General features: G+C 39.2%; 1 protein-coding gene across 2 annotated transcripts in view; it reads left to right on the top strand.

Moving 5' to 3' along the window:
• LOC127204184 (synaptotagmin-4) overlaps nucleotides 1-25,391 on the top strand; it is a 462,640-nt gene that overhangs the window by 79,194 nt on the left and 358,055 nt on the right. For both annotated transcript variants that reach the window (XM_051163114.1, XM_051163113.1), the window contains one exon: nucleotides 14,633-14,710. In XM_051163114.1, the coding sequence (XP_051019071.1) occupies nucleotides 14,633-14,710 (78 nt within the window). The remainder of the gene's footprint in view (nucleotides 1-14,632; nucleotides 14,711-25,391) is intronic.

Genomic DNA, 25,391 nt, shown 5'->3' with positions numbered 1-25,391 from the left:
CCTTTTCTTGAACTTCTCGTAGTGGTAGTCATCTGTGGCCTTCTCGTTAGCAGGACGCTTGCGGTTGGGAGGGGACCGTTCAGGCTCTCGCTTCTCTCACCCACTCTCAAGGGCCGCGCTTTGGGCTCTTCTTTGTTTCTTCGGATGGGTGCATTGAACTCCTTGTGATAAAAGCGGTTGTGCTGCACATAGTTCACGGCCATGCTGGTGGGCACAAACGATGTCTCGCTATCTTCTTGTTCTGCTGCTCTGCCAGCAGCTGGGTCTTGGCATCCTCCGTGGAATACTACTCAGCTATTAAAAACAAGGAAATCCCGAAATTTGTGGACAAATGGATTGAACTAGAAATGATCATACTGAGTGAGTTCACCCAGAAGCAGAAAGAGTCAAATGGTATATACTCACTTATAATTGGACACCAGCCCAAAAGGCACGTCCCATAATGTGTATATCTTAATATATCTTTATTACATCAGTTTTAAAATAATAACAGTAAAATCCATGTTATTTGCCCCTTGAGGCTGAGTGCTTTATAAGTTGGAATACTTCCACAACAGCTGTCTCTCACGGGGAGTCAACAAGTGGCAGTTACTCATCCCATATGGTGAGGTTCTCCAGTATTCCTATCCTGGTGCTGAAGGCTGTGATGGTTCCCGGACAGCTGTTGGTGCTGAAGGCTGTGATGGTTCCCAGACAGCTGCTGGTACTTACCCCAGGATGAAAGCTTTGAGTTGCTGGTTCTGTTATCAGTGAAGGAATCATCATCATCATCATCATCATCATCATCATCATCATCATCATCATCCTCATCATCATCGGGCCAAATCCACACTGAAGCAAGAGGCAAGGCCCAGCTAATGAAAGGTAAGGTAAGCTTCCTACTGATGGGCACTTTTTACAAAAGCTGGGCAGCTTTCCAGAAGGAGCTGCCACTATTCTGCCGGAACTTCCCTCACCAATCAAAGGCAGTCAGGACAGTTCGTCAGGTGAGGCTCCTACCTAGATGACCTTAAAACTAACCATAATACTAACATAATAAAATGTATTGATGTGTGTGTGTGGGGTAATGTTTAGTACCCCGAGTAAAATGATTAACATCACTACCCTTTCAATCACTATTACTGACTTAATTAATGCAAATGAAGTTTCTTAAAATATTTTGATAGGAACACTGGTAAGCATTAGCCTATTATCTATTGTGAGAAGAGAGCTTATTTAATGCTCTGTGTTCTGATTGGAAGGTGGAGTATGTAGCAATACAGGTAGGCAGTGTTAGTGACTCATGTAGTTTGCATTTTTCTGGGAGGTAGTCCTTCCTTGAATCTCCAGCAAAACTACAGAGCAGCATCTATTCCTCTCTTGACAGGTACTAAATCCATACAGTACACAAGGTACTCCTACAAAATGTCTAAATATTTGGTAACATTACTGTCAGAAGAGCAGTGACTTTTTATTTCTATTTTTTTTTTTGAGACAGGGTTTCTCTGTGTAGCCTTGGCTGCCCTGGACTCACTTTGTACCAGGCTGGCCCTCACATTTGTAGAGATCCGCCTGTCAATGCCTCCCGAGTGCTGGGATTACAGGCATGAGCCACAGCACCCAGCTCAGAAGAGCACTAACAACAAGCTTGTAATGGATAATTCACAATCAAACTTAGTGATTAAGTTATACACCCCAACCCACAACCAGTTCGTTTTCAGAAGTAATTCTAGATTCTTGCCAGATCAGAGACAAGTTGGCATTCTTAGCCAAGGTAGGAGGGAAACATAGCTCTAACTGTGACTCTTAACTAAAGGGTTTCAGGATACCAGGTGTGGTAAGCTTACAGACACTAGAAAATGGAGCCACTCTACATAAGGACATTCGCCATCTATTTCCATCCGCCATTCTGCCTCTCTCTGAACTCATACTAGACTTCCCCCTTTTATTATTTGCACCAACAATCCTGCGGTCTCACCTAGGTTCTAACCAGCCACACCAGGGCTGCCTGCCAACAAATACCTCCTCAAACCTGGTTCAAAACCATGCTGCACAAGTTAAGAAAGTCAAAACACAGAGTTAGCTGCCCCTTTGCTTCTGCAGATTTCATACGCATGTACGTAATCAACCACAGAGAGGAAATATTTGGAAAAACTGTCCACACTGTATTTTTGTAGGCAACTTTTTTTCCTTGCCCTCTGTACAGAACTGTGTGCCCGTTGCATAGAGTTTGTATTTTATTCCGTGTGGCAAATGATCTCCAGAAAATCGTTAGTCAACAAGAAAACTGGTAGAGATGTCCGGGTTTCTGCTTTAAAAGAAACAGAAAAAGATCCAAGGGTAGCCTTTAACTCTCACTCCTGGGGGCTTTAAGGAGGTCATAATGTGTATCATTGTCCCTGTCCCCTCAAGTATGAAGAAGCAGTGCATGCTTTATTATAGTGGGGCGAGTTTTAAATAGGGTGATACCTGCCAAGTTCTAATCAAAAAGAGAAGTAATGAGTTCTAAACAAGGATGATGAGGAAGGGTGTTGGGTTCTAAGATTTATAATACCCTTCAAAATGTTCTAATGAACTCTATCTCTGCCTCGCTTCATTTCTTCAAGATATCCACTTATTAGATTTCTGGGAAGGATTTTAAACATCAAAACTCAGCATCATTTCCCCTTAAAACGGGCACAAAGAGCGTCTACCACACTTTAAGGCTTGTTTTTATTTTATTTTTTATTTTCATTTTTATTATTTTTTTATTAATTTATTCATATTACACCTCAATTGTTAGCCCATCCCTTGTATCCTCCCACTCCTCCTCCCTCCTGCTTTCCCTCTACTCCCCTCCCCTATGACTGTGACTGAGGGGGACCTGCCCTCCCCCCATAAATGATCATAGGGTATTAAGTCTCTTCTTGGTAGCCTGCTATCCTTCCTCTGAGTGCCACTAGGCCTCCCCATCAAGGGGACATAGTCAAAAATGGGGCACCAGAGTTCGCGTGAAAGTCAGTCCCCACTCTCCACTCAATTGTGGAGAATGTCCTGTCCATTGGCTAGATCTGGGTGGGGGCTCGAAGTTTACTACCCGTATTGTCCTTGGCTGGTGCCGTAGTTTGAGCAGGACCCCTGGGCCCAGGCTTATTTTTAAAGCCTTGGTTTTTAGCTCAGTTTTATCTTGTCATAGTTTCATACCCTGTTTTAGCCATCCAATTGACATCTTCTGTCCTTGAGACATGTTTTTCCTGCTAGTAGTTACATGTTTTTATACACTGTATCATTTTAAGTTTCTGTGAATGAAAACTCCTGAGAAAAAGTCTGTCTGCAGAGCCTGATAGGAATTTCAGTACTGAGAAGAGACTGGAATGTTACAGATGCAGGGGCTAATTGCCTTCTTGTAGGCTAGTTCTAGGCCTCCAGAGCGTACCTCGCCTACCTCAGTATCAGAAATAACATTTTATGCCTAATGGATAAAATGCTTCCAGAATCTATTAACTTAACAGACCCCCCCCAGCATCCACCAGCTTAAAAGCTAGCACCTTGGGGCTATAGATTGTTTTTTTCCCCATCTGTTTGCTATTTCTTTTTTTCTGATGTACCCACTGTGGTATTTTAAACTTGCTTTGATTTATGACTTTCTGTGTTTTCTATGAAAGTGTAAAACTTCATGAAACTGCTTCCATGTTGAAACATGGAATTTGGGGTGACCTAAATCTATGTTCTTGGGCCATGGTCACCCAGAATGGCTCCACTATAAGGTGCACATGGTATGACTTCACCTACAGGTGGATTTTAGACGCTGTACAGGGTTAACATACTACAATGCACAGCCCAAAACACTAAAAAAATTGAAAAAAATTAGTATGTTTATTTGTCTCCTCTATTATATGTTCCAAAGGTATACATAAACCTCTATATGTAACTATAGGGGTTTAAATGGTTGAAACAAATCTATGGTGTTTACTTTTCTTCCAAATCAAAATAAATATACATCTAACATACCATCTCGCAGCTTTCAGATTATGCTATTTCTCACAAAATATGTATAATAAAATTTAGAATTATATTAAATCATAAACTTACTTTGAGTAAATATTTGTCAAAGTCCCTAATCTCCTTTATCAGACAGAAGCGCTGGGGACCATTTTTTCCAGCCCTTAATTCTGCCCTCAGGCACCATCCACTGCTCCATCTTTAACTCTCAAAGAAGATAACATTATAAAATATTTGAAATGGATTGCTTGAGCAAGGGAATGAAAAGTCATATATGGTAGTGACTGCTTCAAAGTAAGGTGACATTTAAAAATATCACATAACAGTAAATTATTATAGTAATGATGTTTTGGGATGCCCTGTGTTTAATGCCAGATACACTGATACTCATTTCTTATCTTACTTAAGTTACGTCATTCTCTTTGTAAAGGGCTCTATTATTTTCATGTATTAAGTTTGGACAAACATCCACATTCCAGGCTTTACCTTTCAGAAACAGCCATCTCCAACTCATTTCTGGCAGAACTAACATACCAGCCTAGTTGCGTCATCTTAGTTGAATTTCCTGAGGTAGGCTATCTTATTGCTGTCCACAGAGAGAGCTGGCAGGGATTCTCTCCTATCCCAGGGTTTTTTTTTTAAGTCACTGGAATGTTTTCTTAGCTGTACAGAAGCTTTTAAAAATTTTTATGAGGTCCCAGTTGTCAATTGTTGGCCTTAGTTCCTGGGGAAGTGGAGTCCTGTTTAGAAACCTACCCGTATTGTGTAGGGCACTACCTATGTTTTGGTGTTTTCAGGGTTTAAAGTGAGGCGTTTGATTCACATAGATCTGATTTTCATGCAGAGTAAAATTTGGCTGTAAAGTTTGAATTCTGATTAGTTGCCTGCGGTCATTGCCTGTGTAGGCGCAGTGTGACGTTGTTATTCAGCACCCTTCAGCACTGTCTCCAGACAACGCCAGTTCTACCTACTGAATATACTAAGCAAATTGAGAAGAAACACACATAGATTTTCTCTGTGGAACATTCTGATATAAAAATATTATGTCATTAAGTTCCCAATTTTTATAGATGAGTATGTGAAAGAGTAAAGGAAAGTGTCCTCTCTTTTACTTAAGACTAATAAAATCATCAAACAGAAATAAATCCAGGTCTAGGTTAAGAGAATATTTTATTTGAGAAAGCTGTTACACTAAGAAAAGATGTCCAAATTCAGGATTTGCAAGTATGTCAAAATCAAGCAGTGAAAGTCTTTCCTTACAGAGAAGAGCGAGCAGAGCCAGAAAGAGCATTGGTAGCAAGTTGGGCAAGTGAATGGAAGCAAGCCGTGTGAACAGCGTGGACGATGGGAAATAAGGACTTAATAAGACATTTAAAAAATATATTTATTACTTTCTCAGATTTGAGACAAATCAAAGCCAGGAGAGAGGGCAAGGGAGTAGACCGGAAGTTGAATTGTTTTTGGAGAGTTGAAGATTAGCTTATGTAGAGGGGAGGCAGGAAAGCCTCTGGCTACTGCTTCAGGTCCAGAGGCACAGCAGTGAAAGTGACACATAACTCGAAATGGTACTGCAGTTCACACCTCTAGGTGGACATTGAAGGTACTAGTGAGATATGCATGAAGTTTTGTGAAGAGCTACATGGAACATGCAGCATGCAGGAGGTAGCCCATGGTATGTAAATGACAACCCCCTCCCCCAACTCTATACAGTGAGGTCAACTGAGCTGCTAAACTTTCACTGTGCTCTGACACACTTCCTCTCCTGGAAGTCTATCTTTCTGATAATCTGTCCTTGCTTCTGCTGCTACCAACTTCCTTGCTTCAAGACACAGAGTCCTAGATCCCTCTGTAGGTGCCTACAGAACCCAATATCCACCTATAAAAAAAAGTTCAGGGACCTATAGGGAACAGAGAATTCTGACTAAGGTTTGGGATGACTGGGACAACTATGAGCATTTGGTCAATAGCGTGCTACAAATGCTAGTTTTAAATCTCAATCAAACCTGGCCTGTAAATATGTTTAAGTGTCTACCATACACTTTGAATATCCTTGTTTCTTGTCCCCAGAGAAGCTTCAGTGAATGAGGGTAACATAACGAGGCACTAGAAGGAAAGGCTCAGACTTACAAAGATGCCAACATACAATGCTAAGCAAACGGACAATCTGTTTTCATTGGGTTCTTTTTTTTTTTTAAATTTATTTATTTTGTATTTTCTTTTTTCATTAATTTATTCATATTACATCTCGATTGTTAGCCCTTCCCCTGTTTCCTCCCATTCTTCCCTCCCTCCCATTTCTCCCCTTCTCTCCTCCCCTATGTCTGTGACTGAGGGAGACCTCCTCCCCCTGTATATGCTCTCAGAATATCAAGTCTCTTCTTGGTAACTTGCTATCCTTCCTCTGAGTGCCACCAGGTCTCCCCATCCAGGGGACATGGTCAGAAAAGGGGCACCAGAGTTCATGTGAGAGTCAGATCTTACTCTCCACTCAACGGTGGAGAGTATCATGTTCGTCAGCTAGGTCTTGGTAGGGGTTCGAAGCTTACTGCTTATATTCTCCTTGGCTGGTGCCTTAGTTTGAGGAGGATCCCCGGATCCAGATCTGCCTGTCATAAAGTTCTTCTTGTAGGTTTCCAGGACCCTGTGGGTCCTACTATTTCCTCTTTCTTCCATGCTACTCTTGCCTAAAGTCTCAATCGGATATCCTCTCCTCTGACCCACTTTCTTGGTAAGTAAAGATTTTCATGGTACGTATCCCTTGGACTAGTGTTTTGATATAAGTGAGTATATACCGTTTGTCTCTTTTTGCTTCTGGGTGAACTCACTCATTATGATAATTTCTAAATCAATCCATTTGTCCACAAATTTCGGGAATTCTTCATTTTTAATAGCTGAGTAGTATTCCATCATGTAAATATACCACAGTTTCTTAGTCATTCTTCTAGTGAGGGACACTTAGGCTGTTTCCATGTTCTGGCTATTATGTATAGAGCATCTATGAACATGGTTGAGCATATGCCCCTGTTATGTGGTAGGGCATTTTCTGGGTATATTCCAAGGAGTGGGATGGCTGGGTCTTGAGGAAGCCCTATTCCCATTTTTCTGAGAAAGCGCCAGGTAGCTTTCCAAAGTGGTTGTACTAGTTTGCATTCCCACCAGCAATGAAGGAGTGTTCCTCTCTCTCCACATCCTCGCCAACATGTGGTGTCATTTGAGTTTTTGATCTTAGCCATTCTGATGGGTGTAAGATGGAATCTCAGTGTCATTTTGATTTGCATTTCCCTGATGACTAACGAGGACGAGCATTTCTTTAAGTGTTTCTCGGCCATTTGATATTCCTCTGTTGAGAATTCTCTGTTAAGTTCCAAGCTCCATTTCACAATTGGGTTGTTTGGTTTTATGGTGTTTAATTTCTTGAGTTCTTTATATATTTTGGATATTAAACCTTTGTCAGATGAGGGTTCTTTTTTAAAAAGTAAGTTGATGGAAGTAAAATACTAGTGTGTGTGTGTGTGTGTGTGTGTGTGTGTATGTATACATGTGTGTGCATGTGAGTGCATGCGTGTGCATACGTATACCTATGTGTGTCTTAAAATCACTGGAAGGGACACATAGTCAAGAAGCAGCATGTGAGGCCTGGGTGAGAGTGTTCTATGGGTGTCTTGAGTGTCTTTGTTCAGACCATAAGTTGAGAAACTGTTAAGTAGAACTGATCACCAGCGCACGTGTAGCTAAAGAGAGCACATGCCAATTAGGTACGATGTCAGGTATCTGGTTTTTTTTTTTCTTAAGAGTGTGAAACAATATAGTGTGAAGTTAGGTGAGGCCTATCCATTTTCACTGCCACTGTCTACAGGTTGAAGGGATTAAATGTATTCAATATTGTTTTCCTACTAAGTGTAACAGAGGAAACATATTTACCTTGGAAAATGCATTAGAAGAGCGGACAAGCAACATGCCATTTGTCTATAGGCAACATAATGGATATCAAGTAGTATCTGTTATTAATTACCCAAGAAATTCTCATGATATCTGTGTCATAGCAATTCAGAGAGGAGAGCGAGCATGGCCAAAACACATGAAGGCAGTTACAAAAAGTTACCCAAACTTTCAATCCTCAAGATTTTTTTTTGGTTTGATAACATGTTACATTACTGTATTTACTATATGTTTTGAAAACTAGATATTAGAAAAAAAAAGAGTGTTACTTCCTGGCCTCTTTGTGTGTGATTATTTGCCTCAGTTTTGTCAAAGTTTAAATGTATCACTAATGAAAATATTTTTTTCAAACTACTCCATATTGCAATTGAATTATTTTTTTATGGTAAAAGCCTGGGCTCCCACAAACCCAACAAGCTAGACTCAGTCACCCATCCCTAATAGATCCATTACAGAGGTATTGCAATAGTGTAACATTTGTTTAATATGGTCACACTGGGAGGAGGGACAAATGAAATTACTTAGTGACATCCAAGCCCGTCTTCAATGTAAGGTCAGAAAGTTTAGGTTTAAAAAGAGTTTAGTTTTAAAAAGTATATGTGAGTAAGTCATCCTGGCACATGTGATGATTCTGGCATCACTGAGTGATCATTCATCTCTGCTCAGTTTTGCAAGGTGGTCTGATAAACTTAAACATCTTAGACCCCGAGAGCGTGAAAGGGCAGCCTCTCCTTCGTGGATAATGATGCTCCTCTGGTGGGGGTGGGGTGGGGTGGGGTTCTGTTTGTGACACACACCTCCAAAGGAGCTCGAGTGACTTGAGAGTAAAAGTTAAGAAAAGTCACTTATCTTGGCCTCAGCCAACATAGACACACAGAATGAAGACAGAGATGGCAGGCTTTCATCGTGCTTGTCAGTATCAGGGAAGGCTTGGTGCTTTGCCGGGTGCAACATGTCTATTTATGAGATGAAACACACGATTTCTGTCTATGTATATATCAATGTGGTTTTAAGTATTATAAAAGTAATAATTGTAAATATGTTTACCACCAGGATAAGGTAATCTTTTGATTATAAAATATGCCTTTGGTATAATAATACTAATTTTCAAAAACGTAAGTGGATGACATATAAAATGATAGGGTTTAAAAAATCTTGTCAACAAAGAGAGATAACATTTTGGTTAATAATATTGCTTAGCCTCACACTAAGCTGAAGTTGGCATTTTTTAGTAGACTCTCTTAAATATTTGGAGAGGAGTATAAACTTGTCAACCCAGATAAATAAGCTATAAATAGAGTTTATTGAGATGTACTAAGTCTATTACACAGATTTCTATTAAGGTAGCCTTAAAACATAAAATAGTCAAACAGGATATCGTTATTATGGCTGAAACAGAAATGAGGGTATGAACAGCTGCATATTAGAGAAAAATATTAATCTATATTTTAAGGAGAAATTTGACATGTTGAGGGCACTGTTTGGTGCAGGAGAAGATGGCTGTTGCATGATTTGCTGCGAACCAGCTAAAAGGACTGATCTCTATTCATCTACCAGGAAGGCTGATGGTGCCTTTGCGGGCTAATTCAGGGTTCTTCTTTCAAGTCTCAGATGTCTTCGTGATACACATTATACGGCTCAACAACTTCCCAAGGTTACTATATTTATGAAGACGAATTATCTGTCACTGCTGAGTGACAACTAAAGTTTTACTGTCGGTGCTGAAAGGCGTCAAAGATCAGCTCCTACAGGTTTTGGTGTTAAATTATAAAAAATTTCAGCTCCCAGACATAATAGCCTATTCTTGTTACTGTGCCAGGCAGTGTTCTGTTACATGACAGACGTATAAAGAAAAGGGGCTTGTTTTGGTTCAGTGGTAAAGGGTCAGTCTATGGCCAGTCAGTGTCTCCTTTGGGCCTGTGTCCAGGCAGTGCCTCAGAGCAGATTGTCCATCTCACATCCAGAAAGGAAAGTGAACAAAGAGACCAGGAAACACACTCTCCTCCACAGTGCGTACTCAGTGACCGAAGGCCTCCTTTGGAGCCTCAAATCTTAAAGTTTCAACTGCTCCTAGGAGTTTCGCTTTGGGGACCAAGATTTAAATAGGTGGGCTTTCACACAGATTCACCTTGCAGGTCTAACTTCCCTTTTCCAAAACCGTGTTGAGTTTTCAAGTGGTGAAAGTAGAGGCAGAACTTTTGGCAAATTTTGTTAGAAATTTACAAAACAATCAGTAAAATGTCAATTACTCTTTATAGCAATCCTCTTGATTTGGCATGAGAAATCTAAATTATGCTAAATGTTATCTAATGTAAGAAAACTGATTTATTACTGTGAATATTTTATACGTAGCTGTAGGGTACCTAAGTGAGATATTTGACGAGAAGAAATGTAATAAATATACACATGTCTCAAAAACAGAGGGTTTCTGTCACTAAGTCATAAGACTACTCCAATTTAGCGGTATGCAACAAAAACAGCCAATCCAGTGACCTGCGAGGATGAACAACACAGAGGTGGTTCAGAGTTCAACAGTCATTACCAACCGCCAGTGAACGGCCAGGGGCATACAAGTGCCAGAGCTTCCAAGGCATGATCTTAGAAGTCATGAAAATGGGAACTCAAGGCACCTTTTGAGACAGAGGTCCAAGAACCTCAGTGGATGCACAGAAGTTAGAAGAAACAAAGGGAACCTGGCCCTGTGATCAGGGCAAAGATAGAATGAGAAAATACATTCGTTTCGTCATCTTCTTAATTACTATTTCTTTTTGGCAATCCCTCACTTTCCAATAAACCATTTCTGAAAGGACCATCACAGAGTATGTGTAAAACTTGTGTGTATGCTTCATACATCTCATTTGGTTATATATATTTGTTACAGTATTTTGTATCCATTCGGCCTACAAAGCAAATAACTGACACAGACACAGAGAGACTAAAATGTACTTTAAAGCTGCCAGCACTTCGCCTGGCAGAGTCTGAACCGATTCTAATCTACTCATAAACTAAACAAACTACTCTAAACCTTATAACATACATATATTCCAAAAACTTGCCACTATGACCCCTGGGCCGGTCCGCGTCCAGTTCCCACTGTCCTCCTCCAACGGTCCAAAAAGCCCCCTCTCCTCCAACTGTCAAACTTTTTCTCCTCCCCTCCAGGAAGTCCCGCCTTCTACTTCCTGTCCTTCTGCCCAGCTGATAAGCTAAACAGAGCTTTATTGATATATATAGTGTTTAGTTATTGATTTTTCTTCATGAAAACATCAGTAGATTTCAAACATAGATGAAGGATGTGAGATAGACAATATTGACATTAGCATGCACGGTTACAGAATTCTATTGTTCTCTGAAGATAAATGTATAAATGGAAATTTCTGAACAACATACTATATATAGTTTCACTTTACATGCTTTTGACAAATGTCTTTGTGTTCTAGGCATTGTTTACTGTCAAATAGTCAATTTGAAGCCACAGCCTTGGCATGTGGTGTTTACATACTGATGGGGTGAGATGATGAACAAATGGATTGATTCTCAGTGGAGTAACAAAAGAAAAACAGACTGTGTGGATGAAGTAGGAAAAAGCAAGAGGTTACTTTAGGTGAGGCTTGAAGAGTTTCTTGTAGGGAAGGGATGAGGTGTAACGGGACTGTCAGAGCAGCTCCAGCAGAGTCTGTAGGTATAAGCGCTGACTGATGCACAGTGTCTTAGGCTCATAAAAAATGGATGATACAACGTGTTGACAGAGGCCGAGGTGACACGAGATGAGATTCTTCAGAGGCTGGTAAGACATCTGAACTATGTGGTCTGCGGTGAAGAACCCAGTGACCCAACCGCAGGACTGATAAGAACTCATGTCCTTACATAGTGAACGTGGGCTGGCATTGGGCCATATTTCAATATGTATGAGCTGTCAGAAGTAGCATCTGGCCCTTTGGTTTGGGACCAATATCTCTGGTAGACCTTGAACTTTGGTAGGTTATAAGCCCAACTTCATATAAAGCACCAGAGCCAGCTCTGGAGGGGCTGTGTGGAGAGGAGGAGCCCAGAGAATACAGGTGACATACATTTCATCATAGAGACAAATAGATTATAACTTAGTATACTCTCCTGGGTTTCCACTAATTTATATCACATGCATGCCCTGTGTCCTTTTGTAGAAGCTAAATAAGAGTGTGGACATAGCGAAACAAACACGTGCCTCCTGCAACACCCTCAGCAAACGATATGAGAGCAGAGGGAGACGTTACAACGCCTGTTTCCCTGCTTGATAGTCCTTCAGGATTTTGCTGTTGCAGACCGGCTTCAGTGCCCTCAGACTGGACCAATCGGTTCAGAGGTCCCTGGGAACTCACTGTGCTGGGCTCCGTTTTCTTTCTTAGCCCGCTTTCATCTTAGGCCCAATCCTTGTCTCAGGCTCGGCCTCAAGAAAACCCATTGTAGGAAAAGAAGATCCTGTAGTAGACGGTTAAGCAAAAATACACATTTATGACCCGGACTGCCTCAGCCCTCTCTTGCTTACTTTAGCAACAGAGTTTTACTAATGCAAATTTCATGCACTGTTTCAGGAGCCTAGTGATCTGCACTTATTTTCTTATTTTCTGACCTTAGACCAAAAAAAAAAAAAAAAAAAAAAAAAAAAAAAAAAGCTTACTGACCCATATTCCAGCTTTTCCTCCTGTGTTTTACTGCTGTATTGAGCAAAGTCTTCTATGCTTAATGAGGTAGAGCAAGTTGTTGGAGTTAATTCTCTTCTTCTAATTTGCAGTATAGAGCAGGTCAAATAAAATTTACATAAACACTAATACTGAGTTGAACCAGGAAGATGGAACTCTTGCAGTTCAAGTGTATATCCCCAAGTTAATCATTCCTCATGCTATATTAGGAATGGTACACTTACTACCATAGCTATCTAGAAGTATATTAAACACAAGCATAATTCCATGATAAGTAACTCATAGGATTATTTTCATGTGTTTGAAAATATATATGAAGAAAGCAATTTTATTTGGTTTTTATTATTAATTTTTATTTAAAAAATTAACTTTATTAATTTGTTTAGATTACAACTAAATTGTTATCCCATCACTCGTATCCTCCCATTCCTCCCTCCCGCTTTCACCTTATTCCCCTCCCCTAGGTCTAAGACCGAGGGGAACTCCTCCCCCACTATATGATCATAGGCTATCAAGTCTCATCTTGGTAGAAGAAAGCAATTTTAATCTGGATTCTAAAGAGAAAGAAGGGTTGCCAGTGGACATCTGTGATAGCGGATAAAAATTATGAAATGAAGTAAAATGCACAGCCAGGAAAGTAGACGCTAAAATTTGAATGCTGTGTATACTTAGTGTTGCTGTTCATGCTATTTCTCTGTATTTTAATTTTTTCCCTCTTCTCATGTTTGAGGATGGAAGATTTTAAGAAATGGATGGGGATGGAGTCATTCCCAGCTTGTGGAAGTTTGCAGAGCCAATCAGGAATTTTTACTTATGCTGAAGACAATGAGAAGGTTGTTGAGTGACTATAAAAAATAGTGGATCTCAGAGCCAATCAAAACCAAAACAACAAAAAACATCCTATTCAAGTCTATATGCAAAGAATATATTATTAAAATATTTTTTGTGACATCAGACAAAGATACCTGTCCGCTTATCTTAAACTTGCTTATCTGACACGAAACCTCTACAGTTACTCGAGTTGATGCCTCTCGAACAGTGCTTGTTGCTCTGGCAACCTCTTCACGGTGTTTTTGCATGACTTGAAATACAAATGTTCTTTATTGACTTTGTTCTTAAACAGTATGGGCATTATAACTTTAAAGATCTCTATAATAGGGAGCACTCTCTATTATACAGCAATTGGTGATTGGCGAATCCTCAGCTGTACAGACCTCCTCCTGAGACTCCCCCTCCTCGCTCTCCATGCTCTTTGGCATCCTCAGCTGTACAGACCTCCTCCTTTGACAGCTTCCTCCTTGCTCTCCATGCTCTTTGGCATACTACAATCATGAAACTGCTCCAAAACCTATTGTAAATGTACCAGCATGCTTATGGTCACATTCATCATTTAAATGAGCAAAATTTCAACATAGTATATTCAGGAAGTAGAAGAAAGAATCAGAGATTTTATTAAAAAGTGAATCTCCAGTTTTCAGTACCTCTGGCTTTTTCTTTCCACTGACAGGCAGTCTTGTGATCTTGTTTGATTATCTTCTTGGCAGGGTATTGATTTTTCACTTTTGAAAAGTCAAATATAGTGTACTAGCTAATAAATTACAATGCTTATTTGACTGGGTACAAAGAATAATACAGTAAGGCACATAAAATGGATGAGCACATGGGTGAAATAAATGGAGATTTAGTCAGTAGCTGAAGATGACATATTCAGTAGAAAAGACTACTTTAAAAATTTATTTATTTATTTATTACTATATATACAGTTCTCTGCCTGCATGTACACCTGCAGGCCGGAAGAGGGCATCAGATCACATTATAGATGGTTGTGAGCTATCATGTGGTTTCTGGGAATTGAACTCAGGACCTCTGGAGGAGCAGTCAGTGCCTTTAACCTCTGAGCCATCACTCCAGCCCTGAAAAGACCATTTTTTTTTGAAAATCAAAGGTCTTTGGTTATGACTGTATTCAAATTAAGACTAGATTCTTTTCAAATATTAGATTAAGGTCATTTTCATCACTGTGAACACTAAATATGATTTTCTTTATCATTACAGAAGTCACCTCCAATACTGAGGCAAAGGACAAAGAGAACACTGTTGAGAGGCTGTTGGGTCAAAGCATGGCTGTCACATGTGAGATATGGTATATCACTTAGAGATAGAGAACATTGTCAAGGAAAGTCTTGGGAAGACACCAATTAGCAAGGAGGGAGGGTCCACCATCTGAGTGCATAGTGGTGTGGTTCCAGTTGTCCACTTATGGTCCATTTTTTTTTATAAAGCAGAAATTGATAGTTCGAAGAAACATTGTCTTGAAAAATTGCATGTTTCTTTCTAGCATCTCAAGAAATGACAGTGGCTGTTAGGCCAGTCTCAGACTTAAGTCTTCCTTGGATTCTAATTTCTCTGAGAAGAACTTCTAGATATTTAATTTCTTTTAAAAATTTTATTTATTTATTTTATGTGTATGAGTGCTCTATCTGCAGGCCAATAGAGAGTGTCAGATTCCAGTATAGATGGCTGTGATCCACCATGTGGTTGCTGAGACTTCAACTCAGGACCTGTGGAAGAGCAGACAATACTCTTATCCACTGAGCCATCTCTCCAGCACTAGATATTTAATTGTTGTAATATAGAAAGTAATTCATGACCTTTAGCAGCTGATTATACATATGTATTAAAATCAGAACATAAGATCTTTGTTTCTAAATGAATTTTAAGGAGCCCAGGGAAGTTTTCAGGGAGAAAAGTAATAAAATATTTTTTGGCAAAAAAAAAAAAAAATGTATTTAAGACTTACATTCCAATGAACTTGGCTATGTATAGTTCCAAACTTAGTCACAATATTTCAGGTGAAATCTCATGGCTCAACCATCTCAAAATGTATCTTCAAGTGATTTATATTTCTTGGCTGGCTTAGATAAGAGGAAACTAATGTCTGGTACATCTTAGGATATTTTATGCCTTTCCTCTCTACTGGTCATAGCTCTTTCAGATTACTATTTGTAATGCTATAAGCCAGGGGCAAAAATAGACTAGTAAGAAGTAATTTGTGAAAGTCAGGCCTATTTCACAGGGGGCCTGTGTTAATGTAAACCACTATGAACAAGCACGTTAATGTCCTTGCTTGCATTTCACTCTGTATTTTATGGTTCCTTTCTTTGTCTTTGTTTCTGAATTTAGACTTTCCACTTTGTCTTAAAAATCTTTCAGTAGAAACTAAAGGGATAATAACCTCATCTTTTTCGTCAGTAACATGCTAGGTGTTAGTAATGTGCTTTCTTATCTGCACTCATCTTATAATTTCATTTTAATGAATAGGACAAGATTTTATGCCCCATTCCTTTAACTTTCATAAAAGTTACCAAAGGATCACATTATTGTTTGACTAATTATGGAAACAAATATTTAAATATTGAGTGAAATGTCACTTTCTGTTAAGTTTTACAGTTTTATTCTTTTCAAAATGCTTTCAGTGTTAATTAAGAAACCCACAGCTTTCATCTTATTCTAAGATAGATATTTGCCGAGGACCTGTAGTTGTCAGACAGTTGCTAGGAACCAGTGGACTTTGTTCTTATCAAAGCTATAGATCAGCACAGACTATATTCTTGATGAGGCATCTGTCCAAAATCTGTTTTGTATTTATCCTGACGTATTCCAGGTCAGAGCTTGAAGAAGTCTTATAAATGTCTTACCTGTTTTAATCTTAAACCAGAGTTAGAATTTATCAGTCTGCTTCATATTTTTCACTTTGTCCATTCCTTGATAACTGTCAACTCTGAAAAAGTCGGCCCCTTAGCAAAGTAGATTCCTGTATCAGGGAAGACAGACGTTAGACCTTCCTGGTTCATATGCTACACTTATTAACGCGTGAAGTCCTTCTTAAAACACAGTGTGTCATCAGGATTTACCACTTCACACTTGCTGGCTTCTTTTATAAATAGAAAACATTGCTGTCAGATTGACAGTCTTATTTTGTGAATGTATGAACTCTTATTTTTATGTGCATGAGTATTTTGCCTGTGTGCATATCTGTGCTAGGGGTGTGTGCCTGGTGTTTGTAGAGGTTAGAAAAGGTCCTCAGATCCCCTGCACTAGAGTTATTGATGGCCCTGGGCCACCATGTGGATTCTGGAAGCTGAACTTGAGTCCTTTTCAAGAGCAGTAAGTGCACTTAACTGCTGAATCATCTCTCTAGTCTCAAATTGGTAACTTTTTAAAATGTCTCCTCAATTAAGAATTAATTTAGTAAACAAATGGCTTGCAAGCTGAAACTTTTCATTCCTTCAACAAAAATTGTATGCCTATTCTTTTTCCCTTCTTTTTAATTAAACATTAAAAATTTTTTTTACATATACATTTATATTATTACACATATATACAATAAACTACCTAGAGCAAGAAGAACCATGACATAATCAGGAATTATATAAAGGTTACATTCTTAGTGTTTTGGCTATTTGTATTTGGCAGCCTTGAAGAAAACATCTTTCCTATCTTGGTGCATCTAAAATTCTGAATGTAGATCAATTTCCATCATGTGCCGATTCTTTATTTTTATTTTTTTATTTTTTTATGAGTCTTTATTTTTTATTTTTATTTATTACTTCATTCATATTACATCTCAATTGTTATCCCATTCCTTGTATCCTCCCATTCCTCACTCTCTCCCATTTTCCCCTTACTCCCCTCCCCTATGACTGTGACTGAGGGGGATTTCCTCCCCCTGTATATGCTCATAGGGCATCAAGTCTCTTCTTGGTGACCTGCTATCCTTCCCCTGAGTCCTATGCTGATTCTTAAGACAGGAAAAGAAGTTCTTAATATGGAGCCACACTGTATATACTCCTTTCTTGTGCTTTCTGTCTTTTAAGAGCCTACATCCTTTCTTTCAGAAGTTTAGGATGGCATAAGAAAAAATACACAAATGATGCTGTTGCTGTGCCTGAGCTCTGAGACCATAATAAGGCAAGTGTAAACATCTGTGTGACAGAATCTCTTTTCTTTTCTTTTTAAAAATATCAGTATACTGTATAGAGACAGATGAGCACATCTTGCATGACTGCCTTCTCCAAGTTAAGCCAGTCACCATTTTGCAAAAGATTCTGTCCCTTTGATGAAACCATCATCCTCATAGTTTCTCCTAAATATGTTTATTTATGAAGTCTTTTCTTTCCGTATTAACCACTGTCATCACTGAACTAACAGCTCCTACTCCCATTCAATGCCTCCCTTTACACAGCTCCACTTCTTTCCCCTCTCAGACATCTATTATTCACAGACAAATAGATCACTAATATTAGCATCTCTTTCCACTCTTTTCTGCTGAAGATTTGCTTTCCTTCTATTTTAGCTTCCTTGACTATTATTCTAAAGCATTGCTAATGGCTTTCTAGACTAAATTACCACTCTGATTTTGCTCCTAATTAACAATCATTAGGGAAAAATATGTGTCCATTAATAAACTGAATGATTTCCAGATGATTTTTAAATCTAATTTCTAATTTTCCATGGAACTTTGAACCAAAGTTCTACTACTTTTAACAAATATCCTGAGCCAAGATTTTCTGCAGCAATGATACTCAATTCAATTTTATTTTGTTCTTTTAAAACCAGAAGATATTAAATCTAACATATACTTTCTGAAACATTGTAGGCTATGAGCACATACACAGATACACAAAATTCCTGCAATGGAAATATATGGAAAGACATATTCTTCAAAAAATAATCAAAATAGAATAGAATTAATTTTTAAAGTAGACTATTAAGTTTTAGTTCTAGGAGACCTTTTAGAAGGCTCATTCATCTTTGTTTCTCAACCTTCTTGGGAACAGAAGGGAAACTGAATATACACAGATTTAAAGTTCTTAATAAAGGGAGAATACAAAGGATGGGATAACAATTGAGATGCAATATGAATAAATTAATAAAATATATTATAAAAAAATTAAAACATTACAGAAAAATATAGCAACACATCTACTCATCATGTTGGGCTATTTGTCTCAGTTGGTATCCTCTTTGGTGGTTTCAGATGTGCTCCTCTCCCTCCCTTGATTTTAGCAATGACTCTTACCCATTTAATTATTTCTGTCCTTTTTTCTTTCATCTAGCTATACTAGATTCAGGTCAGGGGGCACCAGTAGAAACTTAGAAAGGAAATGGTAAAGGCAACCGAAATTCTTGTGGGAAGGTTTCAAATAGTTCAAGCTATTTTATTTCACAATTATCTCTTTTATGTTTGCATCATCCTGATTTTATTTTCTATGTATGAATTTTCTATGAATGGTAGAAATATACACTAAAATATATATATATATATATATATGTGTGTGTGTGTGTGTGTGTGTGTGTGTGTGTGTGTGTGTGTGTGTGTGTGCCTTAGTGGGTTACTATTCCTGTGATAAAACACCATGACCAAAAGCAACTTGGGGAAGAAAGAGTTTATTACACTCACATGTCCATACAATAGTTCATCATTAAAGGCATTGAGGGCAGGAGCTCATGATGGGCAGGAAGCTGGAAGCAGGAACCGATGAAGAGACCATGGAAGAGTGTTACTATTGATCTGTTCCCTGTGGCTTTCTCAGCTTGCTTTCTTATAGAATCCAGGACCACCAGTCCAGGGATGGCACCACTGCAACTCCCATTGATCGCTAAGAAAATACCTTACAGCTGTATCTATGGAGGTTTTTTTCTCAGTTGAGGTTCCCTGGTCTCCCATGACTCTAGCTTCTGTTAAGCTTGACATAAAACTATCCAGTGCAATGGATCCTTCCCAATTTGACAAACAAACACATCACTTTTTAATTAATTGGAACCGTTCCATTCTCATTTATCCCCAAGATGGAAAATCAGTGTTTATATCACAATATTAAACATAAATAACTTAAAAAGCCCCTCAGTCCTTATAAATTCAAACACATAAAAAGTTCAGTCTCTTTAAAATATTCAATCTCTTTAAAATCCCCAAATCCACTTTAAAATTTCAAAGTCAAAATAAAAATTAAGTTAAATGCTCTCTCCACTAAGGAAAGACCAGGGTATAGTCACAGTCTGAACAAAGCAAAACCAAATTGCGTAAATAATGCAATTTCCACTTTAAATAGGTGGCAGGATTGTGGGATATTTCTGCGATTTAGAGCCAGAGGATGTGAATTAGGTTTTTAGTCAGTTTTGAGCTCGTTTGGCCTATACCTTGTTTTTGTAAGAGTCTCACCTTATGTCCTCCAAATAGAGACCTATGGGCCTATTACACTGAGCTCGTGGTGTGCAGGCTCTGGTTTGCTGAGAGCAGTTCTTCATGCTCTCTCTGAAGTTTTCATATTGGAGTATGGCCAGAGGATGCAAAGAGTGAAGAGAATAGGCAGCATATAACACAGTAAATCCACGAGATTGTCTTCTGCACATTGTGATCACAGCGCAGAAGTGCTACTGAGACATTTGAACAGTTCAGTGAATAGCTGTCATGAGTACTATAGTGTTCTGTGGGGATTAATTTAAAGAGTAATATTCACTTGGATGAGTGAGTTTAAATACAATAAAAATCAACCAGGCTGATTTATAAACATATTAGATATTATAATTAAGGTCCTACAGGATTGACACGGAGTTGATTATATTTTTAAAAGATGATCTCCTGGGCGCGGGAGATGGCTCAATTGGTAAAGAGCTTGCCTCATAAGCGTAAGAACAGAAATCACTTCAGATCCTCAGAACCTAAGTCAAAGCTTGGCACAGCAGTGCATACCAGTAACCCCAGTGCTGTGTGAAGAGAAGCAGAGACAATTCCCTGGAAGCTCACGTGCCAGCTACCCTAGACTACACGGTAAGGCTCTTGGTCAACGAAGAGGAGCCTATGTCTCAAATAATGCAGAAGGCACCTAAGGACCAACATTTGAGGTTGACTTCTGAACACTAGGACCATGAACCTGCACTCATAAGTATGAGAATTCCATAGATCAGAAATTTTGTTGTTGCTGTTGTTTGTTTGTTTGTTTTGGCTACTCTAGTCATTTATTTGTCTCCTATCTGCTTTTTTTATTACATAATATTTTTATTGATTATTTGGGAATTTCACATCATGCACCCTTATCACACTTTGCAGTCCTAGGTCTGCCTATTCCACCCTTGTGACCTGCCCATAAATAAGGAGGAGAAGGAGGAGGAAGGAAGGGGGAAGAAGGAGGAGGAGGAAAAAGGACAAAGAGGAGGAGGAGATGAAGAAGAAGAAGAAGAAGAAGAAGAAGAAGAAGAAGAAGAAGAAGAAGAAGAAGAAGAAGAAGAAGAAGAAGAAGAAGAAGAAGAAGAAGAAGAAGAAGAAGAAGAAGAAGACCATGTGCTTACTGCAGCATGGTTAGCCCTAAAAAAAGTGAGCGTCCCCTTCAAAAGCCACCAGTTGTGGAGAGCTACACTTCAGCATCCTTATCACAATCTTAAGAGTTCTCTTCTACTGCTTTCTGCCTAGGCTTTTACTTATTTTGGAGTTGGGGTGGGGGTGGGAGTAGAGGCCATTACAGAAGCCTTCTTTGTCCCACTTTCCCAACCATGTGTCTGTGGTCATCTATAGCAGTGCAAAAGTAGCTTCTTTGCCCTTTAGTCAGTGGGAGCAGAATTATAGACTTGTACATGGTTTCTGGAGACAGCATGGACCATGGACATTCACATGGTCTCAGGGGTCAACATGTGCCTGGACTCCAGTGGCAGGACAGATAACAGACATTAACAGGGCCCTCCCCCACAGGATGGGCCAGGAACACCATTATAGCCCTTAGAGACAGCACAGGCCAAGGACATCAATATGGCCTCAGGTGGCAGCACAGGTCACTTAGCAGATCAGAAGTTTTATTCCAAACTCTAAGGTATTACCTCAAAACAGGTTTTTGGAAATGGAGTAGGTTTAGGAGGAATAACAGGTAAAATCATGGGGTTCACTGGATCAAGTGCCATCAGTAGTCACTAAATCCACTTCCACCATTACAGTGAGCAGAGATGAAGAGTTCAACTTGGCCTAAGGCTCTGGTGTGTGGTGCCTGTTGAGACCACATTCACTTTGCTCTCCAGCCATAACAAAGGCATTTGGGGCTGATTCAATCTTGAAAGCAATTATTCTAGTTTCAGAACTTTAAGTTCCTAACAAACCTCAAATTCCTGCAGTGCCTCTTAGTAGAGGGACCTGATATTTCACCTTGAATATAAAGGTACTTCCTTTAGGGTCCTACGGTGGCATGAGAAATAAACTGTGGAAAATGTGAGTATGTTAAAGAACACATCTAAGTTCTATTGGTTCAGAAAAGGGGAGGTCCCCTCATAGACATAGAAAGACCTCAGCAGAAGAGATGTTTAGACTTACCCAGCTTGTAGATGAGGTTCCTGAAGGTCCCCTACTGTCTGGTACATTGTCTACCACCATACCACAGCAGGCAGTAGAGCAACCGAGAATACCTTTCTTTGTGTTTTGTTATAAGCCCCTGTAGAATTATGATGCCTGAATAAGAGATGGCACACCAGGATTTGAGTCTCTCTGCCTCAGTAGTTTTTAAAATTTTTTATTTTATTAATTTATTCATATTACATCTCAATGGCTATCACATCCCTTGTGTCCTCCCATTCCTCTTCCTCCCTCCCATTTTCCTCTTACTCCCCTCCCCTATGATTGTGACTGAGGGGGACTTCCTCCCCCTGTATATGCTCATAGGGTATCAAGTCTCTTCTTGGTAGGCTGCTATCCTTCCTCTGAGTGCCACCAGGTCTCCCCATTCAGGGGACGTGGTCAAATATGAGGCACCAGAGCATGTGTGAAAATCATACCCGACTCTCCACTCAACTGTGGAGAATGTCCTGTCCATTGGCTAGATCTGGGTAGGGATTTGAAATTTACGGCCTGTATTGTCCTTGGCTGGTGCCAGAGTTTGAGTGGGACCCCTGGGCCCAAATCTGCCTATCATAATTTTCTTCTTGTAGGTTTCTAGGATCCTCTAGATCCTTCAACTTTGCCATTCTCCCATGCTTCTCTCATGTAGAGTCTCAATAGGATGTCCTCTCCTCTGTCCCAGTTTCCTGGTTAATGAAGACTTTCATGGGACATGCCCCTTGGGCTAGTATACAGATATAAATGAGTATATACCATTTGACTCTTTCTGCTTCTGGGTTAACTCACTCATTATGATCATTCTAGTTCAATCCATTTGTCCAGAAATTTCGGGAATTCCTTGTTTTTAATAGCTGAGTAATATTCCATAGTGTAAATGTACCACAGCTTCTTTATCCATTCTTCTATCGAGGGACACTTAGGCTGGTTCCATGTTCTGGCTATTATGAATAAGGCTGCTATGGACATGGTTGAGCAAATGTTCTTGTTGTGTGCTGGAGCATCTTCTGGGTATAGTCCAAGGAGTGGAATAGCTGGGTCTTGCGGAAGCCCTGTTCCCAGTTTTCTGAGATAGCACCAGATAGATTTCCAAAGTGGCTGTACTAGTTTGCATTCCCACCAGCAATGAAGGAGTGTTCCTCTCTCCCCACATCCTCGCCAGCATGTGGTGTCACTTGAATTTTTGATCTTAGCCATTCTGATGGGTGTAAGATGGAATCTCAGAGTTGTTTTGATTTGCATTTCCCTGATGACTAAGGAGGTTGAGCATTTCTTTAAGTGTTTCTCAGCCATTTGATATTCCTCTGTTGAGAATTCTGTTTAGTTCCAAGCCCCAATTTTCAATTGGGTTATTTGGTTTGGTGGTGTTTAATTTCTTGAGTTCATTATATATTTTGGCTATAAGACCTTTGTCAGATGTAGGGTTGGTGAAGATCTTTTCCCAATCTGTAGGCTGTCGCTTTGTTCTCTTGACAGTGTCTCCTGCCTTACAGAAGCTTCTCAGCCTCATGAGGTCCCATTTATTAATGGTTGACCTTAAGGCCTATGCCGTTGGTGTTCTGTTCAGGAAGTTGTCTCCTGTGCCAATGTGTTCCAGGCTCTTCCCCACTTTTACTTCTAAGTGACTTAGTGTCTCTGCTTTTATGTTGAGGTCTTTGATCCACTTGGATTTGAGTTTTGTGCAAGGTGACAAATATGGGTCCAGTTTCATTTTTTTACACATAGACCTCCAGTAGGACCAGCACCATTTGTTGAAGATGCTTTCCTTTTTCTATTGAATGGATTTGGCTTCTTTGTCAAAAATCAAGTGACCATATGTGTGTGGATTCATGTCTGGGTCTTTGATTCGATTCCACTGATCAACCAGCCTGTTGCTGTGCCAGTACCATGCTGTTTTAATTACTATTGCTTTATAGTACAGCTTCAGATCAGGTATGGAGATTCCTCCAGAGGATCTTTTATTGTACAAGATTGTTTTAGCTATTCTGGGTTTTTTGTTTTTCCATATGAAGTTCATAATTGAACTTTCAATGTCTTTAAAAAATTGTGTAGGTATTTTGATAGGAGATTGCATTGAATATGTAGATTGCTTTTGGTAAGATGGCCATTTTTACTATGTTAATTCTCCTGATCCATGATCAAGGAAGATCATTCCATCTCCTCAAGTCATCTTCAATCTCTTTCTTCAGAGTTTTGAAAAAATTTTTTTCAAACAAGTCCTTCACTTGCTTAGTTAGAGGAACTCCTAGTATTTTATATTGCTTGTGGCTAATGTGAAGGGTATGGTTTTCCTAATTTCTTCCTCTGCAAGCTTGTCATTTGTGTATAGGAAGGCTATGGGCTTTTTTGAGTTAATTTTGTATCCAGCTAATTTGCTGAAGATGTTTATCAGCTGTAGGAGTTCTCTGGTGGAATTTTGAGGGTCACTTATGTAGACTGTCATATCATCTGCAAATAGGGATAATTTGACTTCTTCCTTTCCCATTTGGATCCCCTTGATCTCCTTTTGTTGTCTTATTGCTCTGGCTAGAACTTCGAGTACTATATTGAAGAGATATGGAGAGAGTGGGCAGGCTTGCCTTGTTCCCGATTCTAGAGGAATTTCCTTTGATTTTGGCGATTGGTTTGCTGTATATAGCCTTTATTATGTTGAGGAAAGTGCCTTGTATCCCCGATCTCTCTAAAACTTTAAACATGAATGGGTGTTGGATTTTATCAAATGCTTTCTCTGCATCTAAAGAGATGATCATGTGGTTTTTTATTTTCAGTTTGTTTATATGGTGGATTACATTGATAGATTTCTGTATATTAAACCATCCCTGCATGCCTGGAATGAAGCCTACTTGGTCATGATGAATGATATCTTTGATGTGTTCTTGTATTCATTTTGCAAGTATTTTATTTAGTATTTTTGCATCGATGTTCATAAGAGAAATTGGTCTGAAATTCTCTTTGTTGAGTCTTTGTGAGGTTTAGGTATCAAGAAGACCATGGCCTCATAGAGTGAATTTGGTAATTTTCCATCCATTTCTATCTTTTGGAGTAGCTTGAATAGTATGGGTATTAGCTTTCCCTTGAAGGTCTGGTAGAATTCTGCACTGAAACCATCTGGCCCAGGCTTTTTTTGGTTGAGAGATTATCAATGATTGCTTCTATTTCTGTAGGAGAAATGGGACTATTTAGCTTGTTTATCTGTTCTTCACTCAACTTTGGCAAGTGAAATTGATCAAGAAAATCGTCCATTTCCCTTAGATTTTCAAATTTTGTGGTGAATATGCCTTCAAAGTAGGGTCTTATGATTCTTTGTATTTCTTCAGTGTCTGTTGTTATGTCTCCCTTTTCATTTCTGATTTTGTTGATTTCAATACTGTCTCTCTGCCTTTTAGTTAGTTTGGCTAATGGTTTGTCTATCTTGTTGATTTTCTCAAAGAACCAGCT

This window comes from Acomys russatus, chromosome 20 (assembly GCF_903995435.1).
Source record: "Acomys russatus chromosome 20, mAcoRus1.1, whole genome shotgun sequence".
Lineage (NCBI taxonomy): Eukaryota > Metazoa > Chordata > Mammalia > Rodentia > Muridae > Acomys > Acomys russatus.
Note: the sequence above shows the minus strand (reverse complement) of the source record. Positions and strands in the feature narration are given on the sequence as shown.